General features: G+C 48.8%; 1 protein-coding gene across 1 annotated transcript in view; it reads left to right on the forward strand.

Moving 5' to 3' along the window:
• The window catches only part of LOC144770057 (ATP-binding cassette sub-family A member 10-like), a 1,719,125-nt gene that overhangs the window by 638,561 nt on the left and 1,055,862 nt on the right, over positions 1-24,702 (forward strand). The window contains exon 17 of the mRNA XM_078654288.1: positions 6,049-6,188. Within this exon, the coding sequence (XP_078510414.1) occupies positions 6,049-6,188 (140 nt within the window). The remainder of the gene's footprint in view (positions 1-6,048; positions 6,189-24,702) is intronic.

Below are 24,702 nucleotides of genomic sequence, written 5' to 3' on the forward strand. Positions count from 1 at the left end.
TAAACTGAGGCCCCATACTAGGTTCATTCATGCACGCAATGTGTACGGCCATTGATGCCAGCTACTAGGCCCACGGATGTATCCTCTGTGTCCGGCCACTCAAAACCTCTACAAAGCCATTCATGAATGTACACTGGATGGACAATGACACACATTATAATTTCTATTTATGCATGGGCTGAATAAAGCAACTCATAGGTAGACACATAGATGCATGCACAGTTGAAGGTTACTGATATCTATTGCTAGGACCATTGATATATTGACTCTTCTGGTATTACCTGCAATGACACCGCTTACAAAAATTAACAGAATCCAAATTTACGCATGGCTTCTTCACTGTGCCGATGCCTGCTTGCATAGATTCTGCATTTGAGGTATGGCAATCATTTTATAAATGTTGTCAATAACTCTTTGTGTGTATGTGGTATTTGTATAGTGTGAATCTCACTAAAAAACGAAAAAAGCAACAGCGTGATGTGACTCAGATCCTATGTCTGTTCCCTATTGTAGTCTGAAATGCTTTCATCAATAATCAATATATGTACATTTTGAAATAAGATGTAGCTTTGGTCAAAATTGGCCATCATAGAATACAAGTTGTCACTTTTGACTATAGATTCAAATCTACAGAAAAGAATATTTACAATAATTGGACACCAAGGGCCAGATGTAGGTAATTTCCATTTACCGATTCATAAATACCGACTCATACCGAATCAGTATTTCTGAATCTGTAAATGGTATGTAGGTAAAATATCGGTAAAAGTTACCGATTCGGTATGACTCGGTAACCCAATTTGGTAATTACCGAATCGGACAATTCCGAGTCGGTAAATTCCGAGTCGGTGAAACCCAAGCATTGGGATTTACAGAATCGGATAAATCCGAATCGGAATTTTCCGAATCGGTAATTACCGATTCGGTAATTACCGAATCGGGAGTTTGAAAAACGCCATGTGAGCCTGCCAACCAATCAGGGACACCCTAAACACCCCACAACCAAGGCCCTGAGAATCCAACCAATCAGATTGAAGCACCCCACCCCAGTACCTGGGAGTGGCCACACCCATGCAGGTGCAAACCAACAGAACAAACAATTTAGCAGAGGTGAGAGGAGCAGAGCATCCACAGGCAAGCAGTGCTACAGAATGGAGTCACATGAAGGCCAAAAAGGATGGTGGGGAGAGAAAAAGGAAGATCAAGTTCAGCCCAGAGGAACTACAGGTGGCTGTAGAAGAAATTGTAAGCCACTACAGCCAAATTTTCGGGAGACAGTCTCTGCATGTTGCAGAGACTGTGAGGAGGAACATTTGGATTTCCATACAGGGCAAAGTGAACCGCATTGGTGTGACCCACCGGGAGATTGAGGACATAAAAAACGGTGGTATGACCTGCGCATCGTGACAAAAAAAAAGATTGCAGCCCAGAAAAAGGATGCTGGTGTGACTGGAGGTGGCAGGAGCAAAGCACCAAAGCTGACAGCGATTGAGGAGCTAGTGGAAACCACCATGGAGCCAGAATGCATCCATGGGATAGGAGACCTGGACAGTACAGCAAAAGCTACAAAGAAACAAGGTAAAAGGCATGTACCCTTATCCACAACCATCAACCTGACCCCGTACCCCACTGTGTAGAATCATCACACTGCATAACAGCTCATACTTGGTGGCAGCAATACATCATGGTAGACGTAGTCATGAATACATAGATGCAAAGCATCCACCACATGACTCTGCAAGGCATGCCACACACATCACCAAACACACAATGTGCACTGGGCAAAGGTGTGTAGACTATTTATTTAAGAACTACACACAGATGAACAACAACATTGACCCTATGTCAATTTCATTCAACAGGAGAGTCCTCACGCAGTTCAGCACCACCAAGGGAGGAGAGGGCACCAGCAACTAAGAGAGGGGAGAAAGAGAAGAGAAAATCTGGTCACAGCGCGGTAGAAGGAGGCAACGACACCACCTGTCCCACTTTCCCCTCTGTTGTTTGGATCTCCTGACCTGTCAAACACACCCATTGCAATGTCCAGGGTGTCCATGCCGGGAGGGGCAAGTAGGCATGAGGAGCCCCCTCAGAGGATCCTGCAAACCTCTGAATCGGAGGATGAGGATGATGTCCCCAAAAAAATTGCACCTGTGGCTGACAGGGCTAGACCACCGATTGCAGCAGGCGCTGCGCACACCAGTGTTCTTGGCAGGAGGGCACGTGAGGGTGGGGAGGGGCAGGAAGGGGAGAGCGTCTTCTGTGGCCTGGAGGGCACAATGGTGAAGGTACAGGGCCAGCAGGCCAAAGCACTGTTAGCCATGCATAGGCTGGTTCGCTGCATGAACAATAAAATGACCAACATGGACAAGGGCATAGGCCACATTGCATCGAGTCTGGAGCAAATTTCAAAGGGGACTACAGACATCTCCACATACATGGGAGTACTGTCGGATAAGTTAGACAGGGATCATCTACAGCGTGGCAGGGATCGACAGTATATGCGCCAACAAACAAAGGCAATGAACAGATTTGCTACAAGTACGTCACTACTGTGCCGACGATCTATATCCATGCAGGATGCAATTGTGCACTGCTGCACAGACTTGACACGGGGCATGGGAAGAGTGACCTCTGCGATGGAGCAGATGCTCAACACTAACACAGGCAATGCTGGTGACACGGGTGTGGAGGAGACAGAGGGGTCAACCAGCAGGAGTGGCTCCAGCACACCAGTTCCAGAGGTGCGCAGGAGCGGCAGGCGCAGCCATGCTGAGTCAGGCCCCAGCAGGGAATCTGAAAGCCAGGCACAACAATCGTGCAATGTAGTGCGTGGACGTAAGCACTGACCTATGCTGCAGATTGACTCAACTGCACAGAGTGACGGCAACTGAGCAGGAGCAGCCAGAGACATTGACTTTGATTAATGAAGCCTTTTCCGATGTGACAATGATGATGTAGTGAAGATTAAACTACACTTGTCAAACACTACACCTGTCTATGTGTCATACATTACCTAGAAATATCGAAGTGTAATTTCTGTCCGTCTCAATCTACCATCTAGTGCTGCTGGTCCTGTTGCCTGGGGCTCTGCATGTTCTTGGTCATCATCGATGTTCTCGTGATGTGTCAACTCCACCTCTGTGCCTTCCTTGGTAGCAAGATTGTGCAAAATGGCACAGGTCACTATTATCTTGCAACACAGGATGGGGGTGTACTGTTGAGCACCTCCACTCTTGTGGAGGCAGCGGAACCTGCTCTTGAGGAGTCCAAATGTTCGCTCCACTACGTTGCGAGTAGACCTGTGTGCCACATTGTATCGCTTTTCGGCTCTGTTGGTTGGGTTGAGGTACGTGTGAGCACAAATGAACGCAGGGCATATGCACTATCACCTGGGAGGGAATGCGAGGTACATGAGTTACAATCACATTGCACATTCATCTGCCATTCATTACAGGGTGTGTTACACTTATTTACCTAGCAGATATCCATCTCCAAAATCTCCAGCAACTAGCCGTGTGTATATTCCGCTGTTCTGGAAAATGTAGGAGTCGTGCGTGCTTCCAGGAAATTTGGCCACTATGTCGGTGATGATGTTGCCTGCATTGCATATCACCTGCACATTGATGGAGTGCGTAGACTTACGGTTTCTGTATATGTGTTCGGTGGCTGCAGGTGGGCATAGGGGAATGTGGGTGCCATCTATGCAGCCTATCACATGCGGGAAGTGTGCCAGTCCATAAAAATCAGTTTTTGTTTTTGCAAGTTCCGCAGGTGTGTCAGGGAACCGGATGTAATGTCCCATTCTCTGCGTCATGGCATCCAGAAACTTCCTGAAAAAACGGAACAGACAGCTCTGGGATACACCTCCTACTGCAGCTATCACACTCTGGTAGCTCCCAGAGGCCAGCAGGTGTAAGCTACACAGCACCTGGACATGGGGTGGGATGGCGTGGGCCCTGGGTGTTGGGTGATCCAGGTATGGGTGGAGGTCCCTTATTAGGTCCATGATGGTTCTGGGGTGCAGCCTGTACCTCTGGAGTATCTCAAGCTCAGTCAATTGGAACAGAGTGATCCTCTGCCTGTACACCTGCTCCTCCCTTTGCCATACCCTCAGACCTGAAGCCTGTAGCCTTCGCCTCCTCGCAATCACATAGAGTGCCGCCATTTTTGCAACACTGTTTCATTTTGGGCCCTTTTTTATAGCCTGCACATGGTTACCACCTGCTTTCAGTCCATGGTAAATACCGACTCTTAAATACCGAATTTCATTGAATTCGGTATTTTTGGCCTTTCCTACATCTCGATGGGTATTTTTTCCGATTTCTTATTTACCGATTCGGTGAATAAGGACTTGGTAAATAAGGTATCGGTAAATACCGATTCGGTAAATATGTATTCGGAAAATACAGAATCGGTATTTAACCGATTCATATTTACTGATTCGGTATATTTTTGACACCTACATCTCTTTTTCTCAATACCGGTCGGTAACGGCCGATTTTACCGATTTTGGGCCGTTACCGACCGGTATTTGGCTACCTACATCTGGCCCCAAGAGTGCTAGACTGCTGTGTATTTGAATATTTTTGAATTTTCATTCTCATTGTCTAACGTTAATGTTAAGTGTATTTGTAAAGCGCATGAGGGTATCCTGGTACTGAGCAGGTTTGTGAGGCTAGCCCCAGGGCGGGGAGAATTATTCAAAGAAACATATATCAGCTTCTTGCAAGATTCAAGAAGACAGGAGGAGGCTCTGATGTAATGTGTGACATTATTCCTTGCTTTGTAGGTGATGCAGGAGAATGCTCAATCTCCAGTTCTGCTTCTGTGAAAACAGGGGATGTATGGTGCTAGAAGTAATACAGAGGGGAAGTCCCTTGATGGTTGGTGGAAATGTATGCAGCTGGTCAGGTGGGCTGAGCCTGTCTGGTGATGTGCTTTGAACCTGTGAGTAAGGAGCTTGAACTGAGCGCACTTGTATATTGCGAGTCAACTCAGCTGCCTGAATTGTGGTGGATTTTGCGTGGGAGGATGAGGATGAGTCTGATGCTGCGTTTGCAGTCTTTTCATGAGATGTTTGGTGACGTATGCCTAAAGGGAGTTTCCATAGTCCAGTCTGCAGGTGATTAGTGCGTGGGTGCTGGTCTTTCTGGTGTTGTTCTGTAGCCACTATCAGATGTTTCTCAGCATCCTCAGAGTGTGGAAACAGGATGTGGTGATAGCGTTTACCCCCTGGACAGACATGTCTAGCGTAACAATGATGTTCCAGAGGTTTATGGCATGTGAGCAGGGAGTATGAGTGGGCCATAATGTCTGTCGGCCACCAGATTGAATCCCATGGTGAAACATCCTTTCTCAAGATCACAACTTCTGTCTTGTTGAAGTTCTGCTTGAAACAGTTTCAGTTCATCCATGGAGCCGCTTCGGACAGACAAGTGGTGAATGTGTTCCTTGTATTGGGAATTTGTCCAAGAGGGACAGTATGAGCTGCGTAGGAGGATGTTGATCTCGCAAGCGCAGATGACGTTGGCCAGTGGGGCCATGTAGATGTAAAAGAGGGCAGACCTGAGTGAAAAGACATATGATTAATGCAAACAGTTAGATATCGCCATTTTACCATAATCCTGGAATACAAGGTAGCAGCAGAATACCATTACTTTGGTTATATCTTAGAGTGTAGTCATTGTGGGTGTTTTTCCTCAGCTTTGCCATTTATTTTAGTCCACGGTCAGCAAAGTAAACATCCAGCTTTTATGTTATACAGACCCTCACTAGAATCCTGGACCAGTGTGAGAAGCTGCAGTCTCTTTATTGAAGCAAAATGATGTATGGTTTAAGGTTGTAATCAGGAGGCACTTTAAAACGCATGAATCACAGAATTGTATGATTGCATATTCACAAGCAGGTTAAGGTGGTGCAAATAAAGCAAATAATACAATTTGCGTATGTTGGCTGGATGAAGTCTTTTAACAAGTTCTGCAGACTTTGCACTATTCAGAATCATCTTGGCCACGTTTTATGAGACACATTTAATTTCTTCAACAGAATGCACGTGGCAGATTCTTGCAATGCTGAAGACATTACCTCTATTGTGAAATATCACATACCTAGTGGCAAGTTATTGCGGCAGCATGAGCAGGACATGATCTACACCCTACCGTTTGACAGCATAGATTCATTTCCAGGTAAGAGGTCATTTGATATTTCACTTTCTGAGCAGTGACCACAGTGGGTTGAGGTGACTGACTAACTGCAACTGAGTGGAAATACATTGGTGCAGTGTAACATGGAATTTGGTGCACTACCTCCAGACACAACCAAATCTATCTATTTATGTGGGTGGCACTGAAGAAATCCAAAGATGAGATGGAGGGGGAAAATACATTAAATACATTGTTTCCCTTTATCTCTGCATCACATATAAGCAGTCTCCCTGACTTTGCCTGCAAGGATACACAAACCACCATTGATGAATCCGGCATTGGCTTCAACAGTGCCCAGCTGTGCCCAGTGACAGTAAGTTCCTGCCCACCATCTTCAGCAGGTCTATCCTCTGATATTGCAAAGGATGTGTGACATTGTGAAGTACAAAAAGAATGACTCAAATTATCCATTCGGTCCTAGACCTTCTGTTTAGTACAGCCCCAGAACCCCCCCCCCCCCCCCCATCCTTACCCGTTGATGCCCGCTAATAATACTTGGCCCTAGGTCTGCACACAATGGATGGCTTCTCGCGTTTATTGGAACATAAAAAGCCATAAAACGATCTTGCATAACAGAATTTTCTTGAAAGCCAGATTATATAACCGATTTGGTTCGGTTTATCCTGTCTCTCACTCTAAACAGTATAATTATGCATCGTACATGCAATTGCTTTTTTTCCTCTCTCGTTTCCGGGTTCGTTTGCATTTTTGAATAATGCAAGTAGTTCATTACCCTGTCACGTATGTATGCGCCTTCTAGACAAACGCATAAACATATTTCTGTCATAGCCAAATGGAGACAACGATCGGAATTAGGAGCTTTGTGATAATTGTCGTATTCTTATAGTTGACACGACCCAATGAACAAGCATTTGCAATGCAACCGGTCTCGCATTATTAAAGTTTGAGCTATTGGCTTTGCTAATAATAATGCAACACCAATAGCTCGAACTTTAATAATGCGAAAGCTATTGCATTGCAAATGCGTGTTTTTCTTCTAAAAGTTACTTGGGATGTTAACAACGGAGCATGGGTCACAGTCAGCCCTGGGGGGCATTGGGTACCCCTTTGGGGTGGGGTAGGGCACCCCCTCAGCGGCTCTCAATCCATCTGGGGGGCTTATTGCGGCCACGGTCAAATACAATTTGTGAGGTATATAGGCTTTGGGCCCGTCATTACTTTCTGCAGGTGGGGCATCATTTAGCGTTATGCCACTGGGCGGCATTGCTTCTCCAAATGGATTTCTTTTATGCCTGTTGTGAGATTTGTACTTGTGAAACAGTGCAGTACCTCAGTAATTTTTAACAATTTTGGACACTGTTTGTGTAAGTGACAAATGCGTTTTTAGTGAAACAGATGCGATGACTCCAGAAGTGTTCTGGGAGGGGAGCCAGTGATTTCGAGGTTCTGCACACGGCATAAATACGGTTGTGTTGAGTAAGCCTCAGCGTGATTTTCAACTTTAACGCCTTATGAACGTGTTCTCTTCTTGACATTTAAATGCCGGCCCTACACGTGCTTTCCTCTGAAGTGCTTTGATTGGATGAATGGAAGTAGTTGTACTTTGGAGATTGTGATTGCAGAAAAGGGAAATAATGCTGTGCGATTCAATATATTGGGTGTGCATATGTGGCAGTAATAAGGGGCAGAATCACATAACAGACACGTTATGTTTTTTTTTTTTTTTTAACTGACCTTAAAGAAAATGATACGGACACTTCTGATTGTAAGTTAGTTCTGGATTTTTAAATGGGCACTGCCTTTTCAGACATTTACGGGGTTAACGCATCTGCTGCCGAGAACGTTGCGTTCTAGTGTGTTATAGCAGTAAGAAAGTTGTGTACACGCGGGTGGAGACATGTATGTGCAGTCTACTCAGGGGTTTGATTCATCATCAAATAGTATAAAGGGTTAGTGCACCTGCCACAAAGAGCAGCGCGTAACATGAAGGTCACGGGTTTGTATTTCATGAAGCTAGCTCAGTTGGTTACTGCTTTTGTTTTGGAGATCCGTGTGTTACCTGCAGGTCACAAGTTACAATCCTTTGTAATATATTTTTGTGTGCACAGTGAAGGCACTCTTGTGGCACTTACTTTTCAGTCTCTTACTACAGCAGCGGGCAGCGCACACCCGCGATGTGCTTGCCCCTTCTGCAGAGCCAGTGTGTGCTTTTTATGGAACAGCGACACATAAGCTTAAATCTCAACAAAATCTACCAGGCTTGTATTGGACACAACAAAAGGTGCGAGTGTTACCCAAACACGCACTTCTGTCAGTGCAGCATCATAGAATTGTTTGTAGTGGCTGCAGCACGCATTCTTTTGGACTGGAATTGTGAGCCTGCCAGGCAGGGCACAGCTGGTCCCCGGTGACATTGTCTTCCTAGAATGCCTGGAGGAGAGTGGCGGAAGAGATACAGATGGATAAATATACCCTCGTGTGGGAAAAGGTCCGAGCCAGAGGTTCACAGTGAGCGGGAGAGCGCTCTGGGGCCTAAGCTTGCAGCGTTCTTTGTTCCTATTCACTGTGGTATTACTTCTGTGACTGCCTCTTTTTTTTTTTGTTACAGACAATTATATTGAATGGCGAGACTTGTATTGCAGCACTGAATCAGCCAAAGTGCACCGAATCAGTGAAGAGTGCATTGTAGTGATGAATAGGCGAAGAGCGCATTGTAACTGAATGAGTTTAAGTTTGTAGATTGTTATAGCGCGGCTTATCACTCCTGAGAGTATCCAGGCGCTGTCCACGGTGAGATAAAGTGATTTGCCCAGAGTCGCAGGATGTTGCCCTCTCCCAACAGAGGCTCGAACCCGGATCCACAGCTACCGATTCAGCAGCTCTCGCCCCTGCGTCACACCCTCACCGAAGGATGTAATGAATAGGCGAAGAGTGCACTGCAGCATTGAATCAGCACGGTGTATAGACACCGCTTGTGGGTGTCAGCACCACCACCACACAAACAAAATGTTACAGCATATCTATTTCGTGCACAGTCCTCATTTACCCCTCCCTTGTTACAGCGTCAGCAGTGAATGTAGTTCCTGTTGCTTTCCCGGTTCCATAAAGCGCGTGGTATTTTAGGTATGCATTCTAAAGGTGAAAGCAGGGTCGGCGCCCCCTTACCTTGGGTGAGAGGGCCATGGTCGAGAAATGCCTTGATGCTGATGGGTGAGGTGTTACTGAGGTGTGAGGGGCGTGGTGCTAAGTGATGCGTGATGTGAGTGAGAACTCAAGTACCCCCGCACCCGGACTCACCTCTGGAAATGCAGCAGCCCATCCTGAAGACTGGGGACCAGCTGTGGCAATAAGGCTGATCTTTTCTTGCTCTGCCTCATCCTGAAGCCAGGGCCTGAGCTCCGTCTGGGGCGTGAAGGGGAGGAGGTGGCATGGGAGGCAGGAGATGAGCTGTTCCACCCACCTGCTGCGTGTGTCCCCGCCACCGCCCACCTCCACCTCCATCTGAAATAACAATGTCTAATTGGGGTTCTCGGCACATAAGTTTGAGGACAGTCTGAGGAGTGTTAGCGCCCTCACAGTTGTGAGCAGAAGAAGCGGAGGCAGCAGGCGGGGCAGGAGGAGTGTGAGGGAGAGAGGAGCGGAGAAGGATTGGGGAGGGAGAAGGGGGGCCGAAACAGAGCCTGAATGGTAGAGAGAGGGAGGGCAATAAGCACGAGATCACAAGAGAAAAAGAGCGGGAGACTATCATACAGGCACAGACAACAAACATGTAACTGCCCAAAAAAACCACCACCAAGCAACAGGGGCGGTGGGTGACATTTGAAACTGGTGGGGCGCAAAGTGATTTGCATACAGCACCGTACCGAGCGAGCGCAGCGAGCGAGCCCGAACTCCTTAAGGGGGGTTTGGGGGGATAACCCCCCCCTAGAAAATTTTGAAAAACAGAAGAAAAACCGTGCATTTTCCAAGCAAACCATAAATATTGTAGCAAGGCCAACTCTGAAGCAGTGTAGTCTTACAGGCTAAGGGAAAGATGGAAGCAGCGGGGTCCACAAAAATATGGTGGCACTGTGGCAGCCATTGTGTGCTCTTTAGTCAGATTAAAGTGCTTTAACATTAACATAATAGTGTTTAAGTGTATTTAGGTTCCGACAGAACAGGATGTGAGGCTGATGCCAGGCTTCCAGGAACAGGGTGCGTGTAACACAGTAACCCAGAAGACGGCAAGGCGTAGAAAATTGCTGACATGAAAATTAAAATTAAGCTACTGCTTCTCCCTAGCCCACGCCATCTCAACCCCTTCATGGAATTCACACTGAGTTCACCTCTGTACTGTATAACAGGAAACAGCCCACAAACTTTCCATTTGAATCCCTGATGTAGCCATAGTGATTTCTTCATGTTAGCTACTCAAACGCCATTGCCTAAAACTAAATCAGTAACCCCGAATGTCCAGACGGCCTGTTCCTGGCGCATTCATACCAGTTGTGATATACCCCCAAAATTCCTGTATGTGATCGTTGAACAGGAGACTTGATTTACACAACACGACAGTCTGTGACGTTATGTGTCTGCCAAGTCACACACCCACATCTCCCCTGTCTTATATTGGTTACCTATTGGTTACAAGCTGCTTTGAATCACTCACTAAGCATACCTAGAATACAAACACTTTTCATCAGGAAAAAATTAACAAATGCATTCAACAAAGGAACCGCCACTCAAAACTGGCATGCGCCTCAGAGTCCCACCATACATGAATAAAAACATGGCCAAATAAAACGCAACACAAATTTCCACAGTTGTATGATCAGCGTAATGGGAGGCGCGGAGGGAAGGAAGCAACACAGAGGGCGTGGGAGAGAAGCACCCTAACTGAGAGAAAGGCGAGAGTAACATGTAGCATGGGGGGGTGTGAAAGTAATAGGAGGGATGTGGCACAATCGTAGTGGCTGGAGGCAGGGGAAGCATCAGGAGGGCGCGAGGGAAACGTAATGGGAGTCGTGGGTGGGGAGAACCAACACGGGAAGGTGCGGCAATGGAAGCAATCTAATGGGGAGAGGCTGAGAGAGAAACATGGAACATGGAGGTGGTGGTGTAAGTAACTCAGAGGGCAGGGCGCAAATAAAAGGCAGAGTTGGGAGAAGCAACAGAAAGGCACAGGGAGGGTAGCGAGCGACATGGGAGGCGAGGGTGGGGGGATGCAACACAGAGTGCACCAGGAGGAGGCAAGTAAACCAGTAGGGAAAAAGAGCAATGTATAGTGGAGGAGGAAAAGTAAAAGTGGGAGCGAGCAATGAGAGCGGGCAGGGGAGAAGCAAACGGTCATGAGAGAGTGTAATATGGAGCGCAGAGAGGGAGGAAAGAAGCACAATAGGGAGGCCCCTATACCACATAATAACACATGAAATATAGGCCCATTAGAACCAGCAAAATGTGGATGTAAACTGCATACTTATTAATGTGGAAAAACGCAAAGATCAATGAAACGTCGTTTCTGCAGATTACTTCTATGGAAATACAATGTCACTGCAGTTTTCTGATTACTCAAAAGTAAACCTCTAAATGAAAAGCTTAATGTCTAGGGAAAATATGCACTCTTGTTCCCTTCGGCTTTGACTGAGAAATTAAAATCAATCAATCGTTCCCTCGCTAATACTTTTCACTATCACTGCAAGGAAAAGGAAAGGGCAAATGTGTAGAGGTTTCATGATAATGGTGTTCAAAATTCCCTGAATTTGATGTGGTTTATAAATATCACAAGAAGTGATGAAACAGTTTCTGCTTTCCGCAAATTTGACAACTCTTGACACCAAGTTTGAAGGTCAGAAACCCCCTTGAATCACCTTGACATGAGTGTAGTGCCTTCCAGTTTTCTCGACTACAGCCTCCATGTTACAGAAAGACACTACAATATATACCCCAAATCAATGCTTGAAAAGTCACTACATTTCACACCTCAAATATATAAGTGCGTCTCTGAACTGCCTGGCATATATGCTCATGAATAGCCCCACATCTTCCTCAAATGTATTGGCACCAAGCAGACAACAAATCCCTCTGGGGAATTTCAGTAGATACCTTCTGCAAAGGCGTTTATTTTTCAATATCCTTTCCTTCCCGCAGGCACCAGTCCAAATGATAGTAGTGGGCGCCAGAACAAATCATGGAGCAAACTGCCGCCGCATCCTATGTAATCCATTCCAATTCCAGCATAGCCGCCCGTGACTTAAAGCTGCCTGCCATTGCCTGCATTCGTCAGCAATGTAAGGAACTGGTGCTGGTGTGTAAAGCAGCGCACCAATATCTTCCGAGTGTTGTGCCAATTTAAACGGGGGTAGTAGCACCTCTTTGGGATTATTATGCCTCAGGTGGCACGTGCTTCGAGTTCTCGCATGACAGGCCAGGTAATGGCTCCATGATCTGATCTAGTGTTAAATGACGGACATGGCGGGAATCCTTGCAAATCAGGGTATGCAGAAGGAAAGTAGAGCATAATAAGTGACCCTCGGGACAACATCTTATAGAAGCGGTTCAATGAAATTATTTAAAAAACCATTATCGAAGCACAAATAAGGCGTATATAAATACAACTAAAGAAGAGGCAAGCGAATCGTCGAATTTCCAATTTAGGATGGCGAAGACAGTAACACTCCTGCAAGACTTGATACACAGCACCAACATGAACACCAAAAAGAATGGGTTTTTTTATAACAAAAAAAGTTCTGAAATATATTAGCAAAAATTGCGATGCTTATTATCCATGCATTTATCTAGCTACATAAAATGATTACCTGCTGCTTTGCAGAGGCGTAACACAAACGTCTGCAGCCCTTTGTTCAGAGGAGGCTTTTTACCTTCAAAATACGGACGAAAGTCAGCAGAGTTTTGTTAGACTATCTAGGCATGCTAACTGACTGTAAATGGTTCTTTCAGCCTGTGCTTAGCGGGTTGTCTGCTATGGCGGGAAACTAGCTCCGCAGGCAATTTATTTTGCAACAGAGCAGACTCATCTTTGACACACTCGACCAGACGACGTCAATCAAACCTGCAGCAAATCTTTCCCTGCCACCAGAGTAGACCACATGCATACCCCACACGGCTGAGATGCTTGGCTGGGCATGGAATTTCCTGGAGCCACATTTTCTTAATCTTACGGTTACAACAAGTAACAAGTACAACCCAAGATCAACTGCCTAAAGAACTCCAACTCCATCTACTCCTAACACACGTGACATTCCTGAAGCTCAAGCTTGGCTACTTCATGAATCCGCGGACCGCTACTAGCGCTAGATCTTACCATTTGTCTTTTTTAATCACACGAGGAGCAGGCCTGACCACGATGTCGTGGGCCGTGACAACAACTCGTGACATGACTGAGGCGGGAGGTCTGCTGACTGCTGCTGCCTGCGCACGACGAGGGAGGCGAGCCTAGATTAGGTAGGAACGTCACACCAGCAGCGCGCTCGTCCTCCTGTGTGGCCAATCACTGCATGCCTTCTCATGAAGTTACACACACAGCGTGATTGGCCATAGGCTGAGGCAGTGTGCCACCACCTGCGGCATCCAATAATGGATTGCCTGCCCCTTCTGCGGTGGACCAGCCAATCCTGGTGCTGCCTGCAGCACCAGGATTGGCTAGGGGGGAATCCTGACTACTCACCCTTTGTAACCCCGGTGGCTGCGTCCGGCTGCTGTAAGAATCAGCACCCCCACCGTCCCTCTCTAAGGGGAACTATAGAGAGCCTAATAACGCGCATGCTCGGGCAAGGTGCAACTCAAAATTCCACATGCGCAGTACTGCTGCTGGCGTGCTGCAGCTGAGTGTTGACTGTCACTCAAGCTGCAGCAGACCAGCCAGCCCCACCCCCCCCCCTGCACACTCCGGATTCATCGGGTGTGTCCCGGATTCCCGGCGGGAAGCGCTGCGCTGCGGGTATTTAATTTCCAATCCAATGTGTGCAAGTATAATTTTTGGTGTGCTGCTGTGCTTGTCGACGGTGCGTCCATGTGGCTTAGTGGGGCTACGCCCCTACGCCCCAATGGATGCACCGCTGCTGCCAAGCAACCACGGGCGGGAGAACAGAAACAAACTACCAGGAGCCGCCAGGTTTGGGGCCCATCGGGAGAGGGGGGAGAGACATCACCGACCACGGACACAAAATTATGGTGTGACAAAGGCCGCTTTATTGGAAGCAGGTGCACCTTACAAAACAAAATCCTTGGCCTGGGCCGTACAAAACTAAACCTCATTAAATATGAACTACCTAACAACCCCCCACTCCCACCCCTAAAATGGTTCCCCCAAAGAACAACATAACACAATTTACCAACTGCAAAATGCCTCACTACCTAACTAGAATGACTTGTCATATGTAATCCTACCCCCTTTCAAAAACACCCTAGGCCTCCTACCCTGTACCCCATAGATTAGATAGAAAACGCCACTTGAAAGCTGTACTAACGGCTTTCGACCCCCCCATAGGACCTAACAATCTCGGATAACTGTGCACTCCGATAGCCTTATCCAGGGCCTCCTTCAGTTGAACAATGTATAGCTCCATCCCATAACAAGACAGATGCACCCCATCCTCCCTGAAAAAATACACCGCCCTGTACCTGAGCTCCGGATGCTCCATCCTACCCAAACCCTCCTTTTCACAAAAAAAATTCATGTCCCTGTTAATTTTCCTCCTTGTCTTATCTATGGCCGCTGGCCTCTCTGCCCCCCTCCAGAACCTCCTGGGAACAAAATCGGACCAAATGACATGACACCCCACCCATTTGCTCTTTATCTCCAACAAGTCCCTCTTTATTTGCTTAACCAACGCCAAACCCTTACACTGGACCAAGTCATTTTCCCCTAAATGTATGACCACCACATCCGGACACAGTCCCCTGCGCACCACAGTATTCAATGCTGGCACCAACTCATGCCAGCGCATGCCCCCTTTTCCTAGCCAGTGACAATGAAACAACCGCTCGTCCAGTTCCAAATTGAGGCTCAGGTGCCTGTCCCATTACACCCTCTCCGCTCTCTTTACAAAAGAATGTCCCACTGTGTAAATCTCCAACGCCGCCGTAGCTGGCCCCGCCACAGCACCTGTAAAGACACACATATAAGAGGGCGGAAAATGCTGTCATGTCATTACTCCACCCATACCCCCCGCATCCTGACATAAGTCCTGTAGTAATCCGCCTTCCATCGCCCCAGACGCTTGATGTCCTCCTTTCCCCATCCTCGCCGTGCCTCCGCCGTTGCCGCCACGATTCGAAACAAATGCGTCCCGAAAGCCTTCGGGTCCTCACCCATGCACCGTAGGGCGTGCCGCAGGACCCACAATACCTGAGTCGCAGTCACTCTGCCGTCACCCTGTCCAAAAACCTCTCCAGTCAATCTCCTCCGCCCCGCCGCCAAACGCCTCCCTCACACCACCGGGCACACCTCCGAGAACCTCCCCGGCCCCAACACCACCCACGTACCCTCCCCCCGCTGATCCGTCTTCGAACGAAAGCAGGCACACGGCCATTTCCTGCTCTCGGACGTCCACATCCTCCCACAACAACCCTGGTCCCCCTTTCAAACCCACCAACTCCGAAACTCGAAATGCTCCAAAAAACAACCACGACATAAGTGTGGAAAACACGGAAGTCTCCCCCCAATCCTGGCAAACCGACGGTAACGTCTGTACCAAGGACCCCAGCATATCCTCTGTAATTGGCCTCCACTGACTCACCTGTGCCCCCTTTTCCCTTGCCCATCCTTCCAGGAAACGCGCCCCCAACTCCCCCGCCGACGGCGAATAACCCCACCACAACTTCCCCATGAACACCACCGCCGACAACTTTCCCGCAATCATGACCCTCGAGAGCCCCCTGTCCATCAAACTCAGCATGAACTGTACCACTTGCTCCTCCCACCGCCACATGTCCCCCTGCCTTACAGCTCCAAATCACCGAAATTCCTGCCATGCCTGCTCATACGCCTTCCAGGTGGACGCCACTACCGACGCCCTCACAAGTTGAATGACCCGTCGTCTCCCACCGACCAAAGCACCTCTGGCAGCGGCGTCCTGTGTTCGTCCGCCTCCGTGGCTAGCCCATGGAACCTCTGCCACTGTGAATGAGACAAAGCATCCGCAATGTCATTGTCCACCCCCGGCACGTGTCGGGCCTGAAACAATATATCATGCTCCAAGCAACGCAGCATGAAAAATCGCATTAATTTCAACACCTGCGGGTCCCTGGCCGACTGCCTGTTAACCACCTGCACCACAGACATATTGTCCACCCGAAACAGCACCCGCTTATGGGCCAACTCCTGCGCCCAAACGGTGACGGCCATCACCAAATGGACCAATTCAAGAAATGCAATACTTCGCCCCCCAGCCTGCCAATGCGGTGGCCACCGCTCTGCGCACCATCTCCCCGCCCAGTAGAGACCGAAACGGCCAACTCCTGCCGCATCCGACGACAGCGTGACTTCCCATTCCCAATCCTCCGGTGGAGCCATGGGCACCCCATTGAAGCGCCCCAAAAACGCCTGCCACATGCGAAAATCCTCCTTCATCCCCGCCGACAGACGCAGATGATGATGTGGCAGCGTTAAACCGGACAACGCCAGACCTAGCTGACTGCAAAACGTACGCCAGGCTCGCACCACACGGCACGCAAAATTCAAGTGCCCCAACAAGACCTGCACCTCCCGCACGGTCACCTTCCGCTTGTCCAACATAGTTCCGACCAGTGCCAATATTGCCGTCCGTTTGTCCTCCGGTAGGCGTGCTTCCATGGCCGCTGAGGCGAGCTCTATACCAAGAAATGACAGCACCGTACTGGGACCGTGCATCTTCGCTGGCACCAGGGAAACCCCCAAGTAACCTATGAGGTCCGTAAAACCATCCAGCTGCAGCTGGCAATCCATCAAACCCGGCCGCCCCACGAGGAAGATGTCGTCCAGATAATGCGTCACCATCTCTGAGCCTGTGCGCCAGGAAAAAGCCCACTGCAAAACGGAACTGAACCTCTCAAACAATTCACATGATATCGAGCACCCCATGGGGAGCGCTTTGTCCACAAAAATGCCCCCGTCGAACTGAATCCCCAACAACTGGTGATCAGCCGGATGCACCAGAAGCAGCCGAAACGCCGACTTGATGTCGCATTTTGCAATGAGGGCGTCCTGACCAACCGCCGCCACAATCTTCCGCACCACGTCCACGGACGAGTACGACACCGACGTACGCTCCGCAGAGATATAATCATTCACCGCGCTATAACAATCAAACCTGGCAGCGGCGGCTCCTTGAATGGGCCCACCATCCGGCCTCCCTCACCTCCTTGCACAACTTCTCCCGGACAACCCCTTGGTGCCCATTGACGGACTTCAAGTTGTCTGCCCACCGAGCGATCCGCGGACCCTCGTAGCCTAACCGAAAACCTTCCCTGAAACCCCGTCGCAACACAGCCGCATCCTCCACCCGCGGATTGGCCGCCAACAAAGGCTCGATCCGGTCCAACCTAATCGGTGTATGAGCCTTTACCCAAGGATCCTGCCCCTCCTTTTCCTCCCCCCTCCCCCTGGCCTGAGCCCCCCCGACCCCCCAGTATCGCACCACTGGATGTCTCCTTCCGCACTTGGAGCATTCATGTCTGAAACAGCACACCTACCTGCCGCAGGCGCCCTTATTAAAGTCCCAAAAAACACAGTTGATGGACAGAATGGAGAACAATATCATACATTCACCCCAGTACAAGGATCTGGGCCTAAATCCATCGTTTTTTTGCACTCCACAACACCCTGGGTTAGACACTGGCTATATGCAAATCAGCTCTGACCCTGTGCCTCATGGGAACAGTCCAGTCCGAACTACCAAGCCATGTCTTCCCCAGACCGGAATCAAGCATCCAAGGACCGGTTTCTGGCTATCAGCCTACATCAGCCTGGATAGCTTGACTCCAGTGGTGTGGAGAGCCTGGGACTCACGTCTGAGCATACCCAGCCCACTCGGGGTGAAAATTGCAAAAAACACAGTTGATGGACAGAATATAGAACAATATCATACATTCACCCCAGTACAAGGATCTGGGCCTAAATCCATCGTTTTTTTGCACTCCACACCACCCTGGGTTAGACACTGGCTATATGCAAATCAGCTCTGACCCTGTGCCTCATGGGAACAGTCCAGTCCGAACTACCAAGCCATGTCTTCCCCAGACCGGAATCAAGCATCCAAGGACCGGTTTCTGGCTATCAGCCTACATCAGCCTGGATAGCTTGACTCCAGTGGTGTGGAGAGCCTGGGACTCACGTCTGAGCATACCCAGCCCACTCGGGGTGAAAATTGCAAAAAACACAGTTGATGGACAGAATATAGAACAATATCATACATTCACCCCAGTACAAGGATCTGGGCCTAAATCCATCGTTTTTTTGCACTCCACACCACCCTGGGTTAGACACTGGCTATATGCAAATCAGCTCTGACCCTGTGCCTCATGGGAACAGTCCAGTCCGAACTACCAAGCCATGTCTTTCCCAGACCGGAATCAAGCATCCAAGGACCGGTTTCTGGCTATCAGCCTTCATCAGCCTGGATAGCTTGACTCCAGTGGTGTGGAGAACCTGGGACTCACGTCTGAGGATACCCTGCCCACTCGGGGTGAAAATTGCAAAAAACACAGTTGATGGACAGAATGTAGAACAATATCATACATTTACCCCAGTACAAGGATCTGGGCCTAAATCCATCGTTTTTTTGCACTCCACACCACCCTGGGTTAGACACTGGCTATATGCAAATCAGCTCTGACCCTGTGCCTCATGGGAACAGTCCAGTCCGAACTACCAAGCCATGTCTTTCCCAGACCGGAATCAAGCATCCAAGGACCGGTTTCTGGCTATCAGCCTTCATCAGCCTGGATAGCTTGACTCCAGTGGTGTGGAGAGCCTGGGACTCACGTCTGAGGATACCCAGCCCACTCGGGGTGAAAATTGCAAAAAACACAGTTGATGGACAGAATGTAGAACAATATCATACATTTACCCCAGTACAAGGATCTGGGCCTAAATCCATCGTTTTTTTGCACTCCACACCACCCTGGGTTAGACACTGGCTATATGCAAATCAGCTCTGACCCTGTGCCTCATGGGAACAGTCCAGTCCGAACTATCAAGCCATGTCTTTCCCAGACCAGAATCAAGCATCCAAGGACCGGTTTCTGGCTATCAGCCTTCATCAGCCTGGATAGCTTGACTCCAGTGGTGTGGAGAGCCTGGGACTCACGTCTGAGCATACCCAGCCCACTCGGGGTGAAAATTGCAAAAAACACAGTTGATGGACAGAATGTAGAACAATATCATACATTCACCCCAGTACAAGGATCTGGGCCTAAATCCATCGTTTTTTTGCACTCCACACCACCCTGGGTTAGACACTGGCTATATGCAAATCAGCTCTGACCCTGTGCCTCATGGGAACAGTCCAGTCCGAACTACCAAGCCATGTCTTTCCCAGACCGGAATCAAGCATCCAAGGACCGGTTTCTGGCTATCAGCCTTCATCAGCCTGGATAGCTTGACTCCAGTGGTGTGGAGAGCCTGGGACTCACGTCTGAGCATAACCAGCCCACTCGGGGTGAAAATTGCAAAAAACACAGTTGATGGACAGAATGTAGAACAATATCATACATTCACCCCAGTACAAGGATCTGGGCCTGAATCCATCGTTTTTTTGCACTCCACACCACCCTGGGTTAGACACTGGCTATATGCAAATCAGCTCTGACCCTGTGCCTCATGGGAACAGTCCAGTCCGAACTATCAAGCCATGTCTTTCCCAGACCAGAATCAAGCATCCAAGGACCGGTTTCTGGCTATCAGCCTTCATCAGCCTGGATAGCTTGACTCCAGTAGTGTGGAGAGCCTGGGACTCACGTCTGAGCATACCCAGCCCACTCGGGGTGAAAATTGCAAAAAACACAGTTGATGGACAGAATGTAGAACAATATCATACATTCACCCCAGTACAAGGATCTGGGCCTAAATCCATCGTTTTTTTGCACTCCACACCACCCTGGGTTAGACACTGGCTATATGCAAATCAGCTCTGACCCTGTGCCTCATGGGAACAGTCCAGTCCGAAATATCAAGCCATGTCTTTCCCAGACCGGAATCAAGCATCCAAGGACCGGTTTCTGGCTATCAGCCTTCATCAGCCTGGATAGCTTGACTCCAGTGGTGTGGAGAGCCTGGGACTCGCGTCTGAGCATACCCAGCCCACTCGGGGTGAAAATTGCAAAAAACACAGTTGATGGACAGAATGTAGAACAATATCATACATTCACCCCAGTACAAGGATCTGGGCCTAAATCCATAGTTTTTTTGCACTCCACACCACCCTGGGTTAGACACTGGCTATATGCAAATCAGCTCTGACCCTGTGCCTCATGGGAACAGTCCAGTCCGAACTATCAAGCCATGTCTTTCCCAGACCAGAATCAAGCATCCAAGGACCGGTTTCTGGCTATCAGCCTTCATCACCCTGGATAGCTTGACTCCAGTGTTGTGGAGAGCCTGGGACTCACGTCTGAGCATACCCAGGCCACTCGGGGTGAAAATTGCAAAAAACACAGTTGATGGACAGAATGTAGAACAATATCATACATTCACCCCAGTACAAGGATCTGGGCCTAAATCCATCGTTTTTTTGCACTCCACACCACCCTGGGTTAGACACTGGCTATATGCAAATCAGCTCTGACCCTGTGCCTCATGGGAACAGTCCAGTCCGAACTACCAAGCCATGTCTTTCCCAGACCGGAATCAAGCATCCAAGGACCGGTTTCTGGCTATCAGCCTTCATCAGCCTGGATAGCTTGACTCCAGTGGTGTGGAGAGCCTGGGACTCACGTCTGAGCATAACCAGCCCACTCGGGGTGAAAATTGCAAAAAACACAGTTGATGGACAGAATGTAGAACAATATCATACATTCACCCCAGTACAAGGATCTGGGCCTGAATCCATCGTTTTTTTGCACTCCACACCACCCTGGGTTAGACACTGGCTATATGCAAATCAGCTCTGACCCTGTGCCTCATGGGAACAGTCCAGTCCGAACTATCAGGCCATGTCTTTCCCAGACCAGAATCAAGCATCCAAGGACCGGTTTCTGGCTATCAGCCTTCATCAGCCTGGATAGCTTGACTCCAGTGGTGTGGAGAGCCTGGGACTCACGTCTGAGCATACCCAGCCCACTCGGGGTGAAAATTGCAAAAAACACAGTTGATGGACAGAATGTAGAACAATATCATACATTCACCCCAGTACAAGGATCTGGGCCTAAATCCGTCGTTTTTTTGCACTCCACACCACCCTGGGTTAGACACTGGCTATATGCAAATCAGCTCTGACCCTGTGCCTCATGGGAACAGTCCAGTCTGAAATATCAAGCCATGTCTTTCCCAGACCAGAATCAAGCATCCAAGGACCGGTTTCTGGCTATCAGCCTTCATCAGCCTGGATAGCTTGACTCCAGTGGTGTGGAGAGCCTGGGACTCACGTCTGAGCATACCCAGCCCACTCGGGGTGAAAATTGCAAAAAACACAGTTGATGGACAGAATGTAGAACAATATCATACATTCACGCCAGTACAAGGATCTGGGCCTAAATCCATCGTTTTTTTGCACTCCACACCACCCTGGGTTAGACATTGGCTATATGCAAATCAGCTCTGACCCTGTGCCTCATGGGAACAGTCCAGTCCGAACTACCAAGCCATGTCTTTCCCAGACCGGAATCAAGCATCCAAGGACCGGTTTCTGGCTATCAGCCTTCATCAGCCTGGATAGCTTGACTCCAGTGGTGTGGAGAGCCTGGGACTCACGTCTGAGCATACCCAGCCCACTCGGGTGAAAATTGCAAAAAACACAGTTGATGGACAGAATGTAGAACAATATCATACATTCACCCCAGTACAAGGATCTGGGCCTAAATCCATAGTTTTTTTGCACTCCACACCACCCTGGGTTAGACACTGGCTATATGCAAATCAGCTCTGACCCTGTGCCTCATGGGAACAGTCCAGTCCGAACTATCAAGCCATGTCTTTCCCAGACCAGAATCAAGCATCCAAGGACCGGTTTCTGGCTATCAGCCTTCATCACCCTGGATAGCTTGACTCCAGTGGTGTGGAGAGCCTGGGACTCACGTCTGAGCATAACCAGCCCACTCGGGGTGAAAATTGCAAAAAACACAGTTGATGGACAGAATGTAGAACAATATCATACATTCACCCCAGTACAAGGATCTGGGCCTGAATCCATCGTTTTTTTGCACTCCACACCACCCTGGGTTAGACACTGGCTATATGCAAATCAGCTCTGACCCTGTGCCTCATGGGAACAGTCCAGTCCGAACTATCAAGCCATGTCTTTCCCAGACCAGAATCAAGCATCCAAGGACCGGTTTCTGGCTATCAGCCTTCATCAGCCTGGATAGCTTGACTCCAGTAGTGTGGAGAGCCTGGGACTCACGTCTGAGCATACCCAGCCCACTCGGGGTGAAAATTGCAAAAAACACAGTTGATGGACAGAATGTAGAACAATATCATACATTCACCCCAGTACAAGGATCTGGGCCTAAATCCATCGTTTTTTTGCACTCCACACCACCCTGGGTTAGACACTGGCTATATGCAAATCAGCTCTGACCCTGTGCCTCATGGGAACAGTCCAGTCCGAAATATCAAGCCATGTCTTTCCCAGACCGGAATCAAGCATCCAAGGACCGGTTTCTGGCTATCAGCCTTCATCAGCCTGGATAGCTTGACTCCAGTGGTGTGGAGAGCCTGGGACTCGCGTCTGAGCATACCCAGCCCACTCGGGGTGAAAATTGCAAAAAACACAGTTGATGGACAGAATGTAGAACAATATCATACATTCACCCCAGTACAAGGATCTGGGCCTAAATCCATAGTTTTTTTGCACTCCACACCACCCTGGGTTAGACACTGGCTATATGCAAATCAGCTCTGACCCTGTGCCTCATGGGAACAGTCCAGTCCGAACTATCAAGCCATGTCTTTCCCAGACCAGAATCAAGCATCCAAGGACCGGTTTCTGGCTATCAGCCTTCATCACCCTGGATAGCTTGACTCCAGTGTTGTGGAGAGCCTGGGACTCACGTCTGAGCATACCCAGGCCACTCGGGGTGAAAATTGCAAAAAACACAGTTGATGGACAGAATGTAGAACAATATCATACATTCACCCCAGTACAAGGATCTGGGCCTAAATCCATCGTTTTTTTGCACTCCACACCACCCTGGGTTAGACACTGGCTATATGCAAATCAGCTCTGACCCTGTGCCTCATGGGAACAGTCCAGTCCGAACTACCAAGCCATGTCTTTCCCAGACCGGAATCAAGCATCCAAGGACCGGTTTCTGGCTATCAGCCTTCATCAGCCTGGATAGCTTGACTCCAGTGGTGTGGAGAGCCTGGGACTCACGTCTGAGCATAACCAGCCCACTCGGGGTGAAAATTGCAAAAAACACAGTTGATGGACAGAATGTAGAACAATATCATACATTCACCCCAGTACAAGGATCTGGGCCTGAATCCATCGTTTTTTTGCACTCCACACCACCCTGGGTTAGACACTGGCTATATGCAAATCAGCTCTGACCCTGTGCCTCATGGGAACAGTCCAGTCCGAACTATCAGGCCATGTCTTTCCCAGACCAGAATCAAGCATCCAAGGACCGGTTTCTGGCTATCAGCCTTCATCAGCCTGGATAGCTTGACTCCAGTGGTGTGGAGAGCCTGGGACTCACGTCTGAGCATACCCAGCCCACTCGGGGTGAAAATTGCAAAAAACACAGTTGATGGACAGAATGTAGAACAATATCATACATTCACCCCAGTACAAGGATCTGGGCCTAAATCCATCGTTTTTTTGCACTCCACACCACCCTGGGTTAGACACTGGCTATATGCAAATCAGCTCTGACCCTGTGCCTCATGGGAACAGTCCAGTCTGAAATATCAAGCCATGTCTTTCCCAGACCAGAATCAAGCATCCAAGGACCGGTTTCTGGCTATCAGCCTTCATCAGCCTGGATAGCTTGACTCCAGTGGTGTGGAGAGCCTGGGACTCACGTCTGAGCATACCCAGCCCACTCGGGGTGAAAATTGCAAAAAACACAGTTGATGGACAGAATGTAGAACAATATCATACATTCACGCCAGTACAAGGATCTGGGCCTAAATCCATCGTTTTTTTGCACTCCACACCACCCTGGGTTAGACATTGGCTATATGCAAATCAGCTCTGACCCTGTGCCTCATGGGACCAGTCCAGTCCGAACTACCAAGCCATGTCTTTCCCAGACCGGAATCAAGCATCCAAGGACCGGTTTCTGGCTATCAGCCTTCATCAGCCTGGATAGCTTGACTCCAGTGGTGTGGAGAGCCTGGGACTCACGTCTGAGCATACCCAGCCCACTCGGGTGAAAATTGCAAAAAACACAGTTG

This window comes from Lissotriton helveticus, chromosome 7 (genome assembly GCF_964261635.1).
Source record: "Lissotriton helveticus chromosome 7, aLisHel1.1, whole genome shotgun sequence".
Classification (NCBI taxonomy): Eukaryota; Metazoa; Chordata; class Amphibia; order Caudata; family Salamandridae; genus Lissotriton; species Lissotriton helveticus.